The sequence below is a fragment of the Mastigoproctus giganteus genome, chromosome 4, assembly GCF_048544385.1.
Source record: "Mastigoproctus giganteus isolate SK-2022 chromosome 4, ASM4854438v1, whole genome shotgun sequence".
NCBI lineage: Eukaryota > Metazoa > Arthropoda > Arachnida > Uropygi > Thelyphonidae > Mastigoproctus > Mastigoproctus giganteus.
This window is the reverse complement of record NC_143578.1, coordinates 99,580,252-99,594,534: the sequence shown is the minus strand read 5'-3', so window position 1 is coordinate 99,594,534 and position 14,283 is coordinate 99,580,252. Positions and strand designations below refer to the sequence as shown.

Below are 14,283 nucleotides of genomic sequence, written 5' to 3'. Positions count from 1 at the left end.
ATATTTTACTTTAATGTATCGGTAAGTTGTCAATTTTTTCGTTTTTTCCGTTTTAATTTCTGGAGGGTATCATACGGAAGTGTTCCACGTACTATATTGAGGTAAACTCCTCTTATTAATTTACTAGTATTTTATGGCTAGAATAAGGATAAAAATTCTTATCAAAGAGATAGCAAATATTTGATCAATAAAATAAAATTTTCAGGAATTCTTGAGAACTGCAATTTTCCATTCCTGGTTCCTGAAGATTAAAAAAATATCGGGAATTTGGAAACTATTCATAAGTTCAGGCACTATCACCAACACACTGTCAAAAAACAGTCCCATACCATCAGACTACCTCCAATTCATGGTCACCAATACACTCTGACACAAAATGCTTTTGAGGCATCTCCATATACAAAAGCCATCCATCAAGATGAAACTGTGTAGCAAGATTCTTTACTCCACAGCACCTTCTGCCACTCTTCTTAAGTCCACAAACAGTGAATTATAATGAATGCACAAATTATTGTAGAAGCCATTCTCAGTTTTTTCTGGTTTGACAAAAACTTTCATTACATGGAGGAAATTGAATTCCATTTAAATCCAGGTGATAATCAGTAGTCACTGCTACAACTGCTGGTTAATAATAGTGAAGTAAATTAAATGAACAGATAATGTGGATACACACTATTGTATGTCACAACAATATCACTCATATAGATTAAATGTTTTTTTTTTTTTTTTTTATGTTGGGGCAATCAAGCCAAAACAGAAACAAATTAATATTTAAAAACAGTCACACAAAGTTTATTTTCACTAATTTTTCAAAATTCCATAAAGAAATTTACTTCACAGAGTTGACTTTTAACAAAATTGAATTCTTGCAGGTCCACATAAATATAGTGAATTCATCTATGAAAGAAAATTAAAATAAAATAAAACAATACAGATACTACCAAAATCACTGATTTGATAATTAAGCACAAACTTACTTAGGATTTGTTTCAATTCCAACTGTCTCTAATCCTATACCACTTGTACATGGATCTCGACCAACTGCAAAGAGCACCTAAGGAAAGTAAATATTCATGAATTTTACCCTACAGGTGAAAATAATTTTAATTTATTTAATTTAGTTTAATTTAGCAAACAATTAAAATAAGCTTAAATACTTACAGTATTATACTCATCAGTTACCATTTCTCCTGTAGACATCATCTTGCCTGTTACCTTTAATCGGCCTGGTTGCCCTGCTTCAAGTTGTGTTATCTACGCTGGCATAGAAACAGAATATTTTATTAATGAATGTGAAGTTGAATATCTACTTAAAAATAGTTCCTCACTACTGATGGTGTTCATGATGTTCCATTCTTAGACAAAAAAAAATAAAAAATAAAAAAAAAATAATAATAACAATATATATATATATATATATATATATATCACATCATAAAGGAATCAATTCTCCAACTGCACCTAAAACTGAATTGAAAAAAGATCCTGAAACCAATGATTCAATGGTACTTCAAAGAAAACCAGTAAATGTGCTGTTGGCAGCCACTTTATTGACACTGGTAGAGATAACAAAATGCTATGTTAACTTATAACACTTAACACTAGCAAAGCACTGAAATGACCTGTTTTGCATTGGCCAATGCAAAATGGTATACGTTAACATAAAATTTAATTTCATGTTAACAATATACCACTATTAAACTGGAATGTTAAGCCTTTTAACATTTCCATTTAAAATAGTGAAACACCACTTGCCATGCATAGAATGGGTTAGATATTAAGAGTCGGCCATTTATTGCAGAATGCAAAAAAAATCCTGTTTTGAATTCTGGAAATGCCTACACAGATTTATACTGTAAGAAATTTTTAAACATTTGTGAGAGAAAGATGGAGAGAAAATAAAACTGGGTTGGGCTGTAGGGCAGTCCCAAAACAACTAAGGCCATGAAGCATCAGTGTATCACTGCTGCTTCAAGGACTTCAATAATTTGTCAAGTGTAAATTGCATGTATTTTGAGCTAGCTGGTTTTTGTAAAAAAATATGTACATGATCAGATCCTACTAAATATTTTGTAAAAGGATATTATCACAGGCAATGCCAGATTTAGTTAGTGTGGAGCCCTACTTAGAAGTCCTAAAAATAGGGTTGTGGAGTCACAGACCAACTGCATCACTATAAATCTCCCTTGACCATATAACTTGATTACACAGAGTTTGAAAAATAAATGGTTTTATTTTCATGAATCATAATCATGTAATCATGAATACCTAAAAGTGAGGAGGGCCAACCTTCTACAATTCAATGTTTAATATGCAGTATAATCATCTATAAGAACCAACTAATAAGCTTTCATGTCATTTACAAGGTTGATGAGGACCTTGGGGTAATATATCCCACTGCCTAAAAGATCTGATTTTAGACCTATAATCTAGTTTAAGTCACATGAATTCAACAATAAAGGTGTAGTGAGGTTTATCAGTCTGCATTGAGAAGCAGAGAGAGAGAGAGAGAGAGAGAGAGAGAGAGAGAGAGAGAGAGAGAGAGAGAGAGAGAGCATGGAACATATTCCAACCCATCATGAATTTTTTTTTACACAGTTCAGATGTGTAGAAGAAAAGTGAATTTTTTATTGAATACAGCTCCAAAAAATCTGATCTCGGGTGCTACCAGGATAGCATTTTGCTAACGCCTCGATTCAGGTTCAGGATTGAGATTACACTACAACAAAAATATATACACAGTCTTTTTCAGTGAGAAGTTAAAATCATTAACCAATACCCAAGAAACAAGGCAATTAATGGCTTGTCAGTTGTCGTTCAATGATTTCATATGGAAAAAGTATATGGCACATCTCCAATTTGTGTCATACGTTTTTTCCACATCAAGGAAGATAGATGCCAAATGTTCACAATTTAGAAAAGCATCTCAGGAAAGAAATGTTTTCAGTCTAATGAGATGGTTCAAAGTGAACCTATTTCAAAGCAACAGGTCCACTTTGGACCATTCTGAAAAGGAGGCCATTCTAAATACCAAGCTTCAACAATTCTGTCCAGGATTTTGCACAATCAGAGCAATAGGACAATAGTTAGTTGGAACTTTGGTATCCTTTCCTGGCTTAGCAAAGGCAAAGATCACCTTTCTATAAAACAATTATTTATTTATTATTTATTTTTTTATGAAAACCCCAAACATGAGAGGTATTAGAACCTATAGTACTTATTCCGTGCTTGGGTTGGAGGTTGAGAAGACGAAAGAAGATATTTCTTGACATTAGACTTGAACTTCTGTAGATTGTAATTTTCAGGAAATACAAATGAAGAAAGGTTGTTCCAGAAAACGGCAGTTGAATAAATAAACAAGGAAGATGAAAAGTTGGTTCTGTGAGTTTGAAGTTGGACAGTAAATGGATGTTGGCTGGTGGTGGTGGCAGCATGTGTTCGGACTATTTTGAAAGAGAGAGCGGAAATAATAGAAGCAAATTCAGAAGAACAGTGTCCTGTAGAAAAGGCATGCAGCAGAAACAGTATGTCTATGAGACAGCAAGTGGAGAGACTCTGTTAGAGATGAGTCATTATTTAACCTAACTGCCCTCTTCTGAATAGAATCTAGAAGCCTAAGAGAGGTTCTGGGGACACCGCCCCAGATGTGAGAACAATATTCCATGTTAGGGAGGATTTGCAATTTGTACAGAGTGAACAGCTGTTTGGAAGAAAAGTAATGCCAGGAGTGAAAGAGAAAACCAAGTTTTTTAGATGCAGAGGAAGCAATATTTGTAATGTGCCTGTGCAAAGACAGATTAGAAGTCGGGGTAATCCCCAAGAGGGATATATCATCTTACCTACAAATCGGAGTGTCACCAAAGATAAGCATAGGAGCAGAAGAATCCTCTTCGCGAGATACACGACAAAACCGAGTTTTAGAAGGACTGAAATCAACTAAATTGTTTTTTGCCCCACTGGAGAATTACCTGGAGATCAGCATTTAAGGAACTGGTAGCAGATATTCGAGAAGTCATCTACCATCACCTACAGTGAGTGATCAGAGAGAAAACTGGATAACCAATTACAAAAAACAGTTGGCAAACCATAAGATGGAAGCTTGTTTAGAAGACCTTTATGCCAAACACGATCAAAATCCTTCAAGATGTCAAGAGCAACTGCTTGAGTTTCACTGAACGTTTTCATTGAATATGTCCATAAATGGGTAATATAAGCCATAATATCAACAGTGGATCAACACTGACAGCATAAACCATAGGCTTTCTTGCACCATGCGGCCATTACTAATACTAAGTTGAAGCTGATTGAGCAGGACAAGGTTTCTCAAAGTGGAAAGCAATGTGCTATCATCAGCAAAACTATGGATAGGATTTCCAGTCAATGGAAGAAGGTCATTAATATACAAGAGGGAAAGAGTGGGGGAAAGAACTGAACCTTGGGGGACACCACCATTGGTGGAGAAGTGAGAAGACTATCATCTTTAGCGAGTGTTCAGAGAGAAAACTGGATAACCAATTACAAAAACAGTTGGCAAACCATAAGATGGAAGCTTGTTTAGAAGACCTTTATGCCAAACATGATCAAAATCCTTCGAGATGTCAAGAGCAACTGCTTTAGTTTCACTGAACTTTTCCATTGAATATGTCCATAAATGGGTAACATAAGCCAGAATATCAACAGTGGATCAACACTGACAGAATCCATACTGGTGATCGTTGATCAGATGCAAGGTTTCTAGGTAGTTTAAGAGTTGGCGGTTAATTGATTTCTCCATTACTTTGAAAAGAGTAGAAGTAATTGCAATGAGACGATAATTGGATGGGAGTGATTTGTCACCCTTTTTAGGAACTGGCTGATATGAGCAAATTTCCAAGCAGAAGGAAAAAACACCTTTGCAATAAGAAAGTGATTTGGTTGTTTTTTTTTTTTTTAGGAGCATTAGCAACTAAGGCCATACTGCTCCGGGGATATGCAGTGGTCATTCCCTGACCTTTCTGCATCGTCTGTATTTGGTGGTGATGGGCTCAAACCCCGGTCTAATCAAGAAATGTGTGCTATGCACTGCTGCTCCTTCCCGCCTGGCTACGGAGGTGCTTAAGAAAATGAATAAAGGTGGCATAGAACAGGAGTAAGTTCAGGAGCACAGGTTTTGAAATGTGGAGAAATACCACCAGGACCTGGAGCTTTCTTAGTATCAAGATTCATCAAAATCCTTCTGACATCCTTTTGATGGAAGACCACAGGAGGCATTAAGTGGAGCGTGTTGGGAATGGTGAGAGGTGTTTTACCAAGATCATTAATACATGAGTTGGAAGAAAAATAGGATGCTAGCAGACCAGGTTTATCCATGGCTGAAGTGACAACAGAACCATCTGGATCTGACAGAGGTGGGAGCAATGGGCAAAAGTTATGGCCAATAGCTTTGCCAAGCAAGAGACCAGAATGCTCAGCTACCATTTGGGCAATAAGGAAGTTTTCTACTCTTAGCCTGTTCAAAATCTAGTTTGGACTGATTAATAACTGCTTTACAATTGTTGCGAGCTTTGGTGTAGGTAGAAAATTAAACTGAAGAATTGGAAACAAGCCAATTACGATATGCAACATTCTTCTCTTGAACAGCCTTAACCAAGGTTTAGATAAAGGATGAGATTTTAAAGTGGAGTGTGGGATAAAGGATTCCATTCCTACAAGAATAATTTCACTGACACGATCTGAGTAAACACTGACATCAGAAGTTTTGAAACAGTAATCCGACCAAGGAAAATAAATCTCACAGGTCATCCCATTTTGCATTCTTATAACGCCAAACAACACGACTTTGGGAATAATCATGAGATAAAAGCTCCATTGGAGAAGAGACAATCACCAAGTTGTGATCTGAGGTGCCTAAAGGACCACTCACTTCGACCGTGTACTTAGAAGGGTTGTTTGTGAAAAAAAGATCAAGCATGTTGGCTGTACGGTTAGGATTGTCCGCTATTCATGTAGATAAATGAATAATCTGTGGAAGGTCATTAGTAATTGCAAAAGCCTCAGCATCTTGACCAGTTGGGTTGGTGTGACTAGAAAACGGAAGCCAGCTGGAATTGTGAACATTAAAATCACCAAGGAAAATTACCTCACTGTTTGGAAAGTTGGACGGGAGAAAGAGTCAAGTTGCAAAGAGGAAGTCAAGAGCTCTAAGTGATTAGTGGAGTTCGGAAAACAGTAGAGACAACAGATGAATTTGACAGAATGAGGTAGAGAGATTTTAAGCCAGAGAAGATCGAAAAGAGGAGATTCCAAATTACCAAGTCTGACAGGGAATATCGGAAAGGACATATGTACAAGTACCACCTTTGAGGCAAAAGGAATCTTACAGCGAATAATTTGGGCAACTGAGATGAGCAGTAGTTGAATCAACTGATAACTGAGATTCTGTCAGGAAAAGTACATGGGATTTGGTAGACTGCAAGTGGAAATGGACATCATTGAGATTAGAATTGAGACGACGTTTATTTGTGAATATATTTTGGGCTTAGAGGGGAATAGACATTCTGTGTTATCAGATACTCAGTCTAAAACACTGATGGATCCAACATCTTTCTATTTCAGAAGAATTAGGAGAAGTCAGAAGTCCTGCCTCCCTAAAATCCACTCATGCACACCTTCTCGATGGTAAGCCTTTTTACATCACTTAGGTGGCAACGAACATGTAGAGTGGTTCTCTTCAAGACACCTGGTCAGCATGAAGATGAAAAGACCAAACCCTCCAGCACATGAAAGCACGATGAAACAAATGGCCCTCAGTCTCTAGCGGCTTTCACTCCCCCTCTTACGGCAGTGAGAGGATCAGAGTGGAAGCAGAGGGTGTTAAGGGTACGACCAGACTGCCACGCACGGAAACTGATCTTGGCCTGTTACAACTTAAGATCATTCATTGGTGAAGACAGGATATTAGAGCTGGAAAAGGAATTAGAAAATGTGAATTAGAATATCATCGGTTTGGCTGAAACAAGAAGAAGAAATGAATCGTAAGTTTATCAAGTGGAAATCCACTGTACACCAATGGAAACAGTGAAAGGAGCTAAAGTGAGTTGGCTTTCTGGTCCATAAAGATATAAAAAACAACATTTTGGAATTCAAAAGTACATCATCAAGGGTGTCAAGGCTATTAATCATGATTTCTAAGAGGTACAAGCTAAAGGTTATAATGATTTATGCACCAACATCGAGCCATGATGATGAAGAGGTTGAAGAAATGAACACCGAAATTGAGTCTTATATATGAGCAGAAAACCCACTACACTATCATTATGGGGGACTTCAATGCTAAGGTTGGAAAGAGACTATAGGAAATTTTGGAATTGGTGAAAGAAATGAAAGAGGTGAAAGACTTGTGGAATTTGCAGAATCTCAAGGACTGTCAGTAATGAACACTTTTTTCAAGAAAAGAGTGAACAGAAAGCAGACCTGGAAGAGCCCGAATGGATTAACAACTAATGAAATCAACTTCATCCTCACTAACAGAAGGTATATCGTGAATGATGTTACCGTCCTGAAAGTGATAAAGCCGTCCTTGGAAGTGATCACAGAATGGTAAGATGCGCACTTGATATAGATGTAAGAAAAGAAAGGAAAAAACTGACTCAAGTAAATAATATATGAAGGTCTTTGAGATAACAGAAGTGGAGAAAAGGGAGTACGTACTGGAACTTAACAAGTTTTAGTTTCTGCAGACTGCTCAGGACCAAGATATTGACGAGGAATATTACAACTTTCTGAAAGTGATAAAGCCGAAGAAACCTATAGGGAAAAATAAATCCAAAGAAGAAAAAATTAGTCAAGAAACACTTGTCATGATGAACCGAAGACAACAAATGAAGCAAGATAAACACTGACAAGGACAAAATTGAGTATATTGAGTTATGCAAAGCCATTAGAAAGAGACTCAGAGAGGACATAAGATTTAACACAAGAAAAGTAGAACAAGCATTAAGAGAAAACAAAGGGCTTAAATCAGCAGCCATAAGCAGTAATACAGAAAGACAAATGATACTGAAACCGAAGAATAGCAATGCCGTACTTATAAATAGCAAAGAAGGCATAATTCAAATAGCAGAAGAGAACTACTATAAAGAATTATACAAGGAGCGAGGGAATGATGCCAGCAGTGGGGAAGATGGATCACAAATTAGCAACACATACGACATACCCAATATCCTTCCTGATGAGGTAGAACATGCTTTGAAGAAAATGAAGCATCAGAATGCCCTGGAGGAAGATGAAGTTACTGTAGTGTTGTTAAAATTGGGAGGAAGAGACATGACAAAAACTGGCAACTCTTCACACAAAATGCATTAGAAAAGGTGTGATGCCTAAGGAGTGAAATAATGCAATCAAGTACAGTAATACAATTCATGGTGTATTCAATAGTAAGAAAAAGTGGGGGGGAGGGGGGACATGCTGTATGAAGTAATGGAATTTTTGGGAATGGCATACACATGGTAAGAATATACCCAGATTTTGACATAGTGAGGCCTCGACAATACCCCCCCGCATACACACTACTCCGCCTCCCTCCAGTCACTATCTGGGAGAGTAGCAGTAGCAAGATTACACACTAGCTGATCTGGAAGCCTCCTAGAGTTACCAACAGGTTCGGTCTGGTATACTAACTAGTGGCCGCCCTGCAAACTCTGTTTTAGAGCTGTACCCTCGAAATGTAAGGAAGATTGGATCTCGCCATGATGTCCATCATAACTTCAAAAATCATCAGTCATAGTGCATGATGGAAGAGATGGGGAAGAGTTGACCGGAACTTAGCTCTGGAGATTAAACATGGGTTCCACCACTTCAAGCTTCCAATAAGCAAAGTGGTGGTATTGCACCGGTTGATGAGAGTCATCTACCACCTAGTTTTGCCTGGTAACACAGAGGGGCAGCATTCCTCCATGTGGTGTGGGGGCCACACCTCTACCCCTGCTTACATTGGTTCACACCTTGGTGGTCACCCACAGTGTGCTTGTGTATGGGGTTATACCCAGGATCACCTTTCCAAAGCAACAGGTCCACTTTGGACCATTCTGGAAAGGAGACCATTTGCTTCTAAATACCAAGCTTCGACAATTCTCTCCAGGATTTTGCACAATCAGAGCAATAGGACAATAGTTGAGGAGGATGGAAGCCTCCTCAACAATTCATGCTGAGGAAAATGGACCATAATCTGCCATGCTGGTCCAGTGCAGGTTGGCAGATCGACCGTATTCAGCAGTCAGGGGCTTGAACCCTGGTCTACTCAAAGAGCATGTGCTACTGCACTGCCACTCCTGACCACTCGGCTACAGAGGCCTCTCTTTTACCAAGCTTTGACAATTCTCTCCAGGATTGTGCACAATCAGAGCAATAGGACAATAGTTAGTTGGAACTTTGGGATCCTTTCCTGGCTTAGCAAAGGCAAAGATCACCTTTTGATCAGATTTTGGATCACCTTTCTGTAAAACAATCCTGTTATACAGAAAGGTGATCCAAATATTTTGGTGAAAAGTGTAATAATGGATGTCATATGGTCCAACGGCACTTGTTTGGTAAGAATTAGAATTGTTTTTAACTGTTGTATAAATGGCCCATTGTACAGGCAAAAACTCTGAATATGAGTTTTTGTGAGAACGGAGTAGATGTTTTAGGAATTGCAATTGCAGCAGCAGGGACAATATTTTCTATGATGTACATCACTGAGGTTCCTGTAACGATGTCAAACTCTGCCAGATGTCGAAAAGTATTCCAGTCAGCCTGATCAATCTTCCACCATGATAAACTAAAAGGGAAACATGATCTCCACTTAAGTAGAGTAGTTATCACAGAGAAGTGATTGCTTCCATACTGGTGTTTACTTTTTTACTGCTTTTATTGCCTCCTGGAATGTTTTTCTCTGCCTTACGTCTGTATTTTCCCCCCCTTTCCACTACCAGCATGATTGTGAATAATGCAAAGTACTCTCCTTGGCAGTTAACACACATGATTTTGGAGCTGAACATGCTTTCGTGGTCTTCTGCACCACACTGAGTGCATGAAAGGACATAATAGGCTATTTGCATGTGTCCATATTATTGGCACTTAAAGCACCTTAAAGGATGTGGTACATATGGCTGTACACAGGTCAGTGAAGGTACCTAGGTACAACTGATTATCAACTAAAAACCAATGGAGCAATAGCTCTGTTGGTTTTTAGTTCAGATAATTTCCTCCTCCTCATCGCTTTGAGAAGATCTCATTCTGAAATTATTCCTTGGGATCAGTTGGGATAAATATTACAACTGGTATATCTCCAACAGGTTTGGCTTTGAGGTGCTGCCCTGAGTGCATGTCATTTCTGTTCACTATAAGGATGTCACCAGAACAAAGCGATTTGACTAAATTTGTGAATCCAACCCTTCCAGAAGACGACGATGAAGGGAGCCATTTTTCCCTACAAGTTTTTAGTTACAAGAATGTACAAAAATTTACCATCAGGTATCTAGGTGTTGTACTTGATATGTCTTTGGTTCTATGTTCCTTTGCTGAGGTCACATTATTTGGTTCATTAGCATAATTTTCTGATAGTGACCTTAGAGGGGTCCCAGAAGATTTGGAGTGCAACACCAAAGCTAACTAAGCATCATACTCTCACCTCCACCAACCTCAATCCTATCGCTTAGACGTACAGGTAAGGTCTGGCTTCAGCACAGATATGATCCCCTACAGCCAAATCCACTGGCCAATTAATCTCTACAAATTAAAACCAATTAATCCCAGCTCAACAGATCACTCAGAACTCCTTTCACTGAAACAACTTTCTCCCATCAAACTTTCCTAATAGTCAAAATAATTTTCCTTGGTGATGTTCAAACTGCAGCTGCCCAAGGTGCTAAGGCTGCTGCAATTACCAATGGCTTTACACAACTTATTCATTTAACTATCAAAATACCAGACAATCCTTTTTCCCTACAAGCTTTTAATTACAAGAATGTACAAAAACGTATCATCAGATACCTAGGTGTTGCACTTGATGTCTTTGGTTCTGTGTCCCTTTGCTGAGGTCATTGGTCCTCTAGGTGCCTCATATCACAACTTGATGGTTTCTTCTCCAATGGGGCCATTTCCTCATGGCCAGTCTCAGCTTCATGTTGTTTATCATTACAAGAATAAATGAAATGATGTGCATGATTTTTATTCCTTCTTATGGCTGGATTATCGTTTTAAACCTATCAAACCTTAATGTTTGCTTAGATCACGTCAGTGAAAATATTCTTTAGGGATGATATCCTGTATTTCTCATTCCACTCTAAATCTTGACTTTTAGATAAACATTGGTTTATCAATAAATGAGCTGAGGCTATTCAAGATAAACAATGCAGCATAATCGTAAGTGGCTTGTTTCCAAATATCCAGCTTTGTAATATGCCTATACCGAAGCTTGTAATAGTTGTAAAACATTAACTGACCAAACAGTTAGTAATTATTTAATGTTTTACAGCAATGGTTGTTCGATCAACCATTGATTTACAAAATATTACAGAAGTCATAACACAGAGTGAAACTCAATGACCAAGATAAACAATGGGCTCCACAAAGTTTGCCAAACCTATGTTGAACCATTGAGATTGGGAAAAATGGTAAAAAGAAGGCTATACCTTTTGCAATTCCCATGATTTGACTTGAGCTTATAAACCACTGTTATTTTTTGTTAGTTAATGTAGAGGGATACAATGCAAAGAGTAAGAAAGACATTGTGTATCCTAATATTCCATCTGCCATAAGACCAGTCCCACGTGGAGATAACTTGTCGATTCCATGCTCTCCACTTATAATGGAGAATGTAACAGCAGAGGGTGCTGAAAGTGAAGCTTCTGAAGATGAAACTGAAGCCTACATGCCTGGAAACACTGAATACAGCCCTCAACTGCTTTCACAGCACAAACTCAATGATCTCGTAAGGGATTTAAATTTATCAAAAAAATTGGCAGAACACCTAGGTTCTAGATTTAAGTCAAAAAAATCTAGCACTTTTCTCATGGTAAAGACAAAAGAACAAGAACTAGTCCCATGTTTTTCTAAGGAAATTTCTATGGTTTTTTGCAGTAATATAAATGACTTAATGAACTATTTAGGAATTAGCTGCAATCCTACACAGTGACGACTTTTTATTGACTCATCAAAAAGGAGTCTCAAAGGTGTGTTGCACCACAATGGAAATAAATGAGTCAATTCCGGTAGCCCACTCTGTGCAATTGAAAGAAACACGAAAATTTGAAGCTGACAAACATTAAGTATGAAGAATATGGTTGGTTGGTCTCTGCTGACTTTAAAGGCAAGTTACTTCAACAACAGTCTGGCTACATGACAATGCCTTGTTTTCTGTGCGAGTGGGACTGTTGGGCAGGAGCAAGCACTGAAATGTCAAGGTATGGCCAAAGGGGAGGGCAGCTTGTTGCCTGGATAAAAGAAGTTAGTAAACCGCTGGTAAACTCCAACACTGTCCTCCCACCCTTGCACATAAAACTGGGTTCGATTAAACAGTTCAGATCTGTCATTGAGAACTTCTTAGGGAGCAACAAGGATCCAGACTACAAGAATATACACCAATGAGTCAAAACATTATGACCAGCAACTCGCTATGTAAATCGAAGCAACTCCAGGTGAACTATGGGGCGTGTGAGGGCCGGGACATGGTAATCAGTGTTACTCTTGTTCTTCAAATGGGAAAGGTAGCAGACTTAAGCGTGTTTGACAAAGGCCCAATTGTAATGGCCAGATGACTGGGTCGGAACAAATCCGAAACGGCACGGCTGGTGGGGTGCTCACGGTCAGCCATGGTAAGTACCTACCGAAAGTGGTCCGAGGAGGGGGAACCCACGAACTGCCGGCAAGGTGTTGGACAACCACGGCTCATCGATGCTCGAGGTGAGTGAAGGCTCTTCCGGATGGTTCATGGCAACTGAAGGGAGACTGTGGCACAATGCACTGGTAATTGTAATGCTGGTGATGGGATTAATGTGTCACAACACACAGTACATCGAACCCTGCTGAAAATGGGGCTGTGTAGCCACAGGCCGCTCTGAGTGCACATGCTAACCACGGTTCACCAGCGACAGTGCCTACAACGGGCACACAAACATTGAAACTGGACCTTGAGTGATTGGAAGAAGGTTGTCTGGTCTTATGAATCACGTTTCCTGTTGCACCATGTGAATGGCCAGGTATGTGTGGGTCGTTTCCCTGGGGAAGTGATGCTGCCTGGTGCACCGTGGGATGAAAACAAGCCGGTGGCGGCGATGTCATGCTTTGGGTGATGTTCTGCTGGGATACTCTGAGTCCAGTAACGTCTATCATCTATCTAAACATCATTGCTGCCCAGGTACACCCTTTCGTGGCAACAGTCTTCCTCTCTGGTGGTGCGTCTTTCAGCAGGATAATGTGCCATGCCACGCTGCCCGGGTTGTTTGAGACTGGTTCACGGAACATGAGGAAAACTTCCAGGTATTGTCTTGGCCTCCAAATTCCCCAGACATCAATCCCATCGAGCATCTGTGGTTTGTGTTGGAACAGCAATTCTGATCTGTGGCGTTTTAACCACGGACCTTACAGGAGTTAAAGGATCTCCTGGTTACATGTTGGTACCAGATACCACAAGACACATTTAGAAGTCTTGGTGTATCCATGCCTCACCGGGTAAGAGCAGTTTTGGCTGCGTGTGGAGGACCAACGTCATGGAACATTTAGGTTGGTGGTTATGTTTTGGCTCATCAGTCTAGTTGAAAATATGTCGGCAAATTTCAAAAGCTGGGCAGCAACATGAGTGTCAACGTACATTTTTTACACTCTCACATTGACTACTTCCCAGAAAATCTAGAAAGTGTTAGTGAAGAAAAGGGTGAGAGGTTTCACCAGGACATTAAAGACAAAGATGAGGTACCAGGGAAAGTGCAATGTCAACTTGATGGCTGACAATTGCTGGATGCCGAAGAGGGAACTAAAGTAGAATGCAAGAAAATTAAAGAAATGAAAATTTGACCCATCATAGATCAGTTTTTAAAATGAGAGTTGAGTGTTTAGTGGACTTTACCACACTGCACTTTTTAATACTGTTTTCAATATGTAATTAAATAGAAAAGTCTGGTAAAAGTAGCATTTTGTTATAATTGCAGTGCACCAATTCTGCCAAAATTAATAAAAATCAAATTTTCTTTTGATTTGAAAAAAAACCTGACACAATGGAAACAAACTGAATTCACTTTCAAAATCAGCATTAGAAAATGATTCAGA

The 14,283-nt window shown here is 39.0% G+C and overlaps 1 protein-coding gene across 2 annotated transcripts in view; it reads right to left on the bottom strand.

The window, feature by feature from the left end:
- Positions 1 to 14,283, bottom strand: part of LOC150086947 (thioredoxin reductase 1, cytoplasmic-like) — a 147,305-nt gene that overhangs the window by 39,992 nt on the left and 93,030 nt on the right. For both annotated transcript variants that reach the window (XM_090372834.1, XM_090372835.1), the window contains 2 exons: positions 1,162 to 1,254; positions 978 to 1,054 (listed from right to left, as the gene is read on the bottom strand). In XM_090372834.1, coding sequence (XP_090228960.1) covers positions 978 to 1,054; positions 1,162 to 1,254 — 170 coding nt within the window. The remainder of the gene's footprint in view (positions 1 to 977; positions 1,055 to 1,161; positions 1,255 to 14,283) is intronic.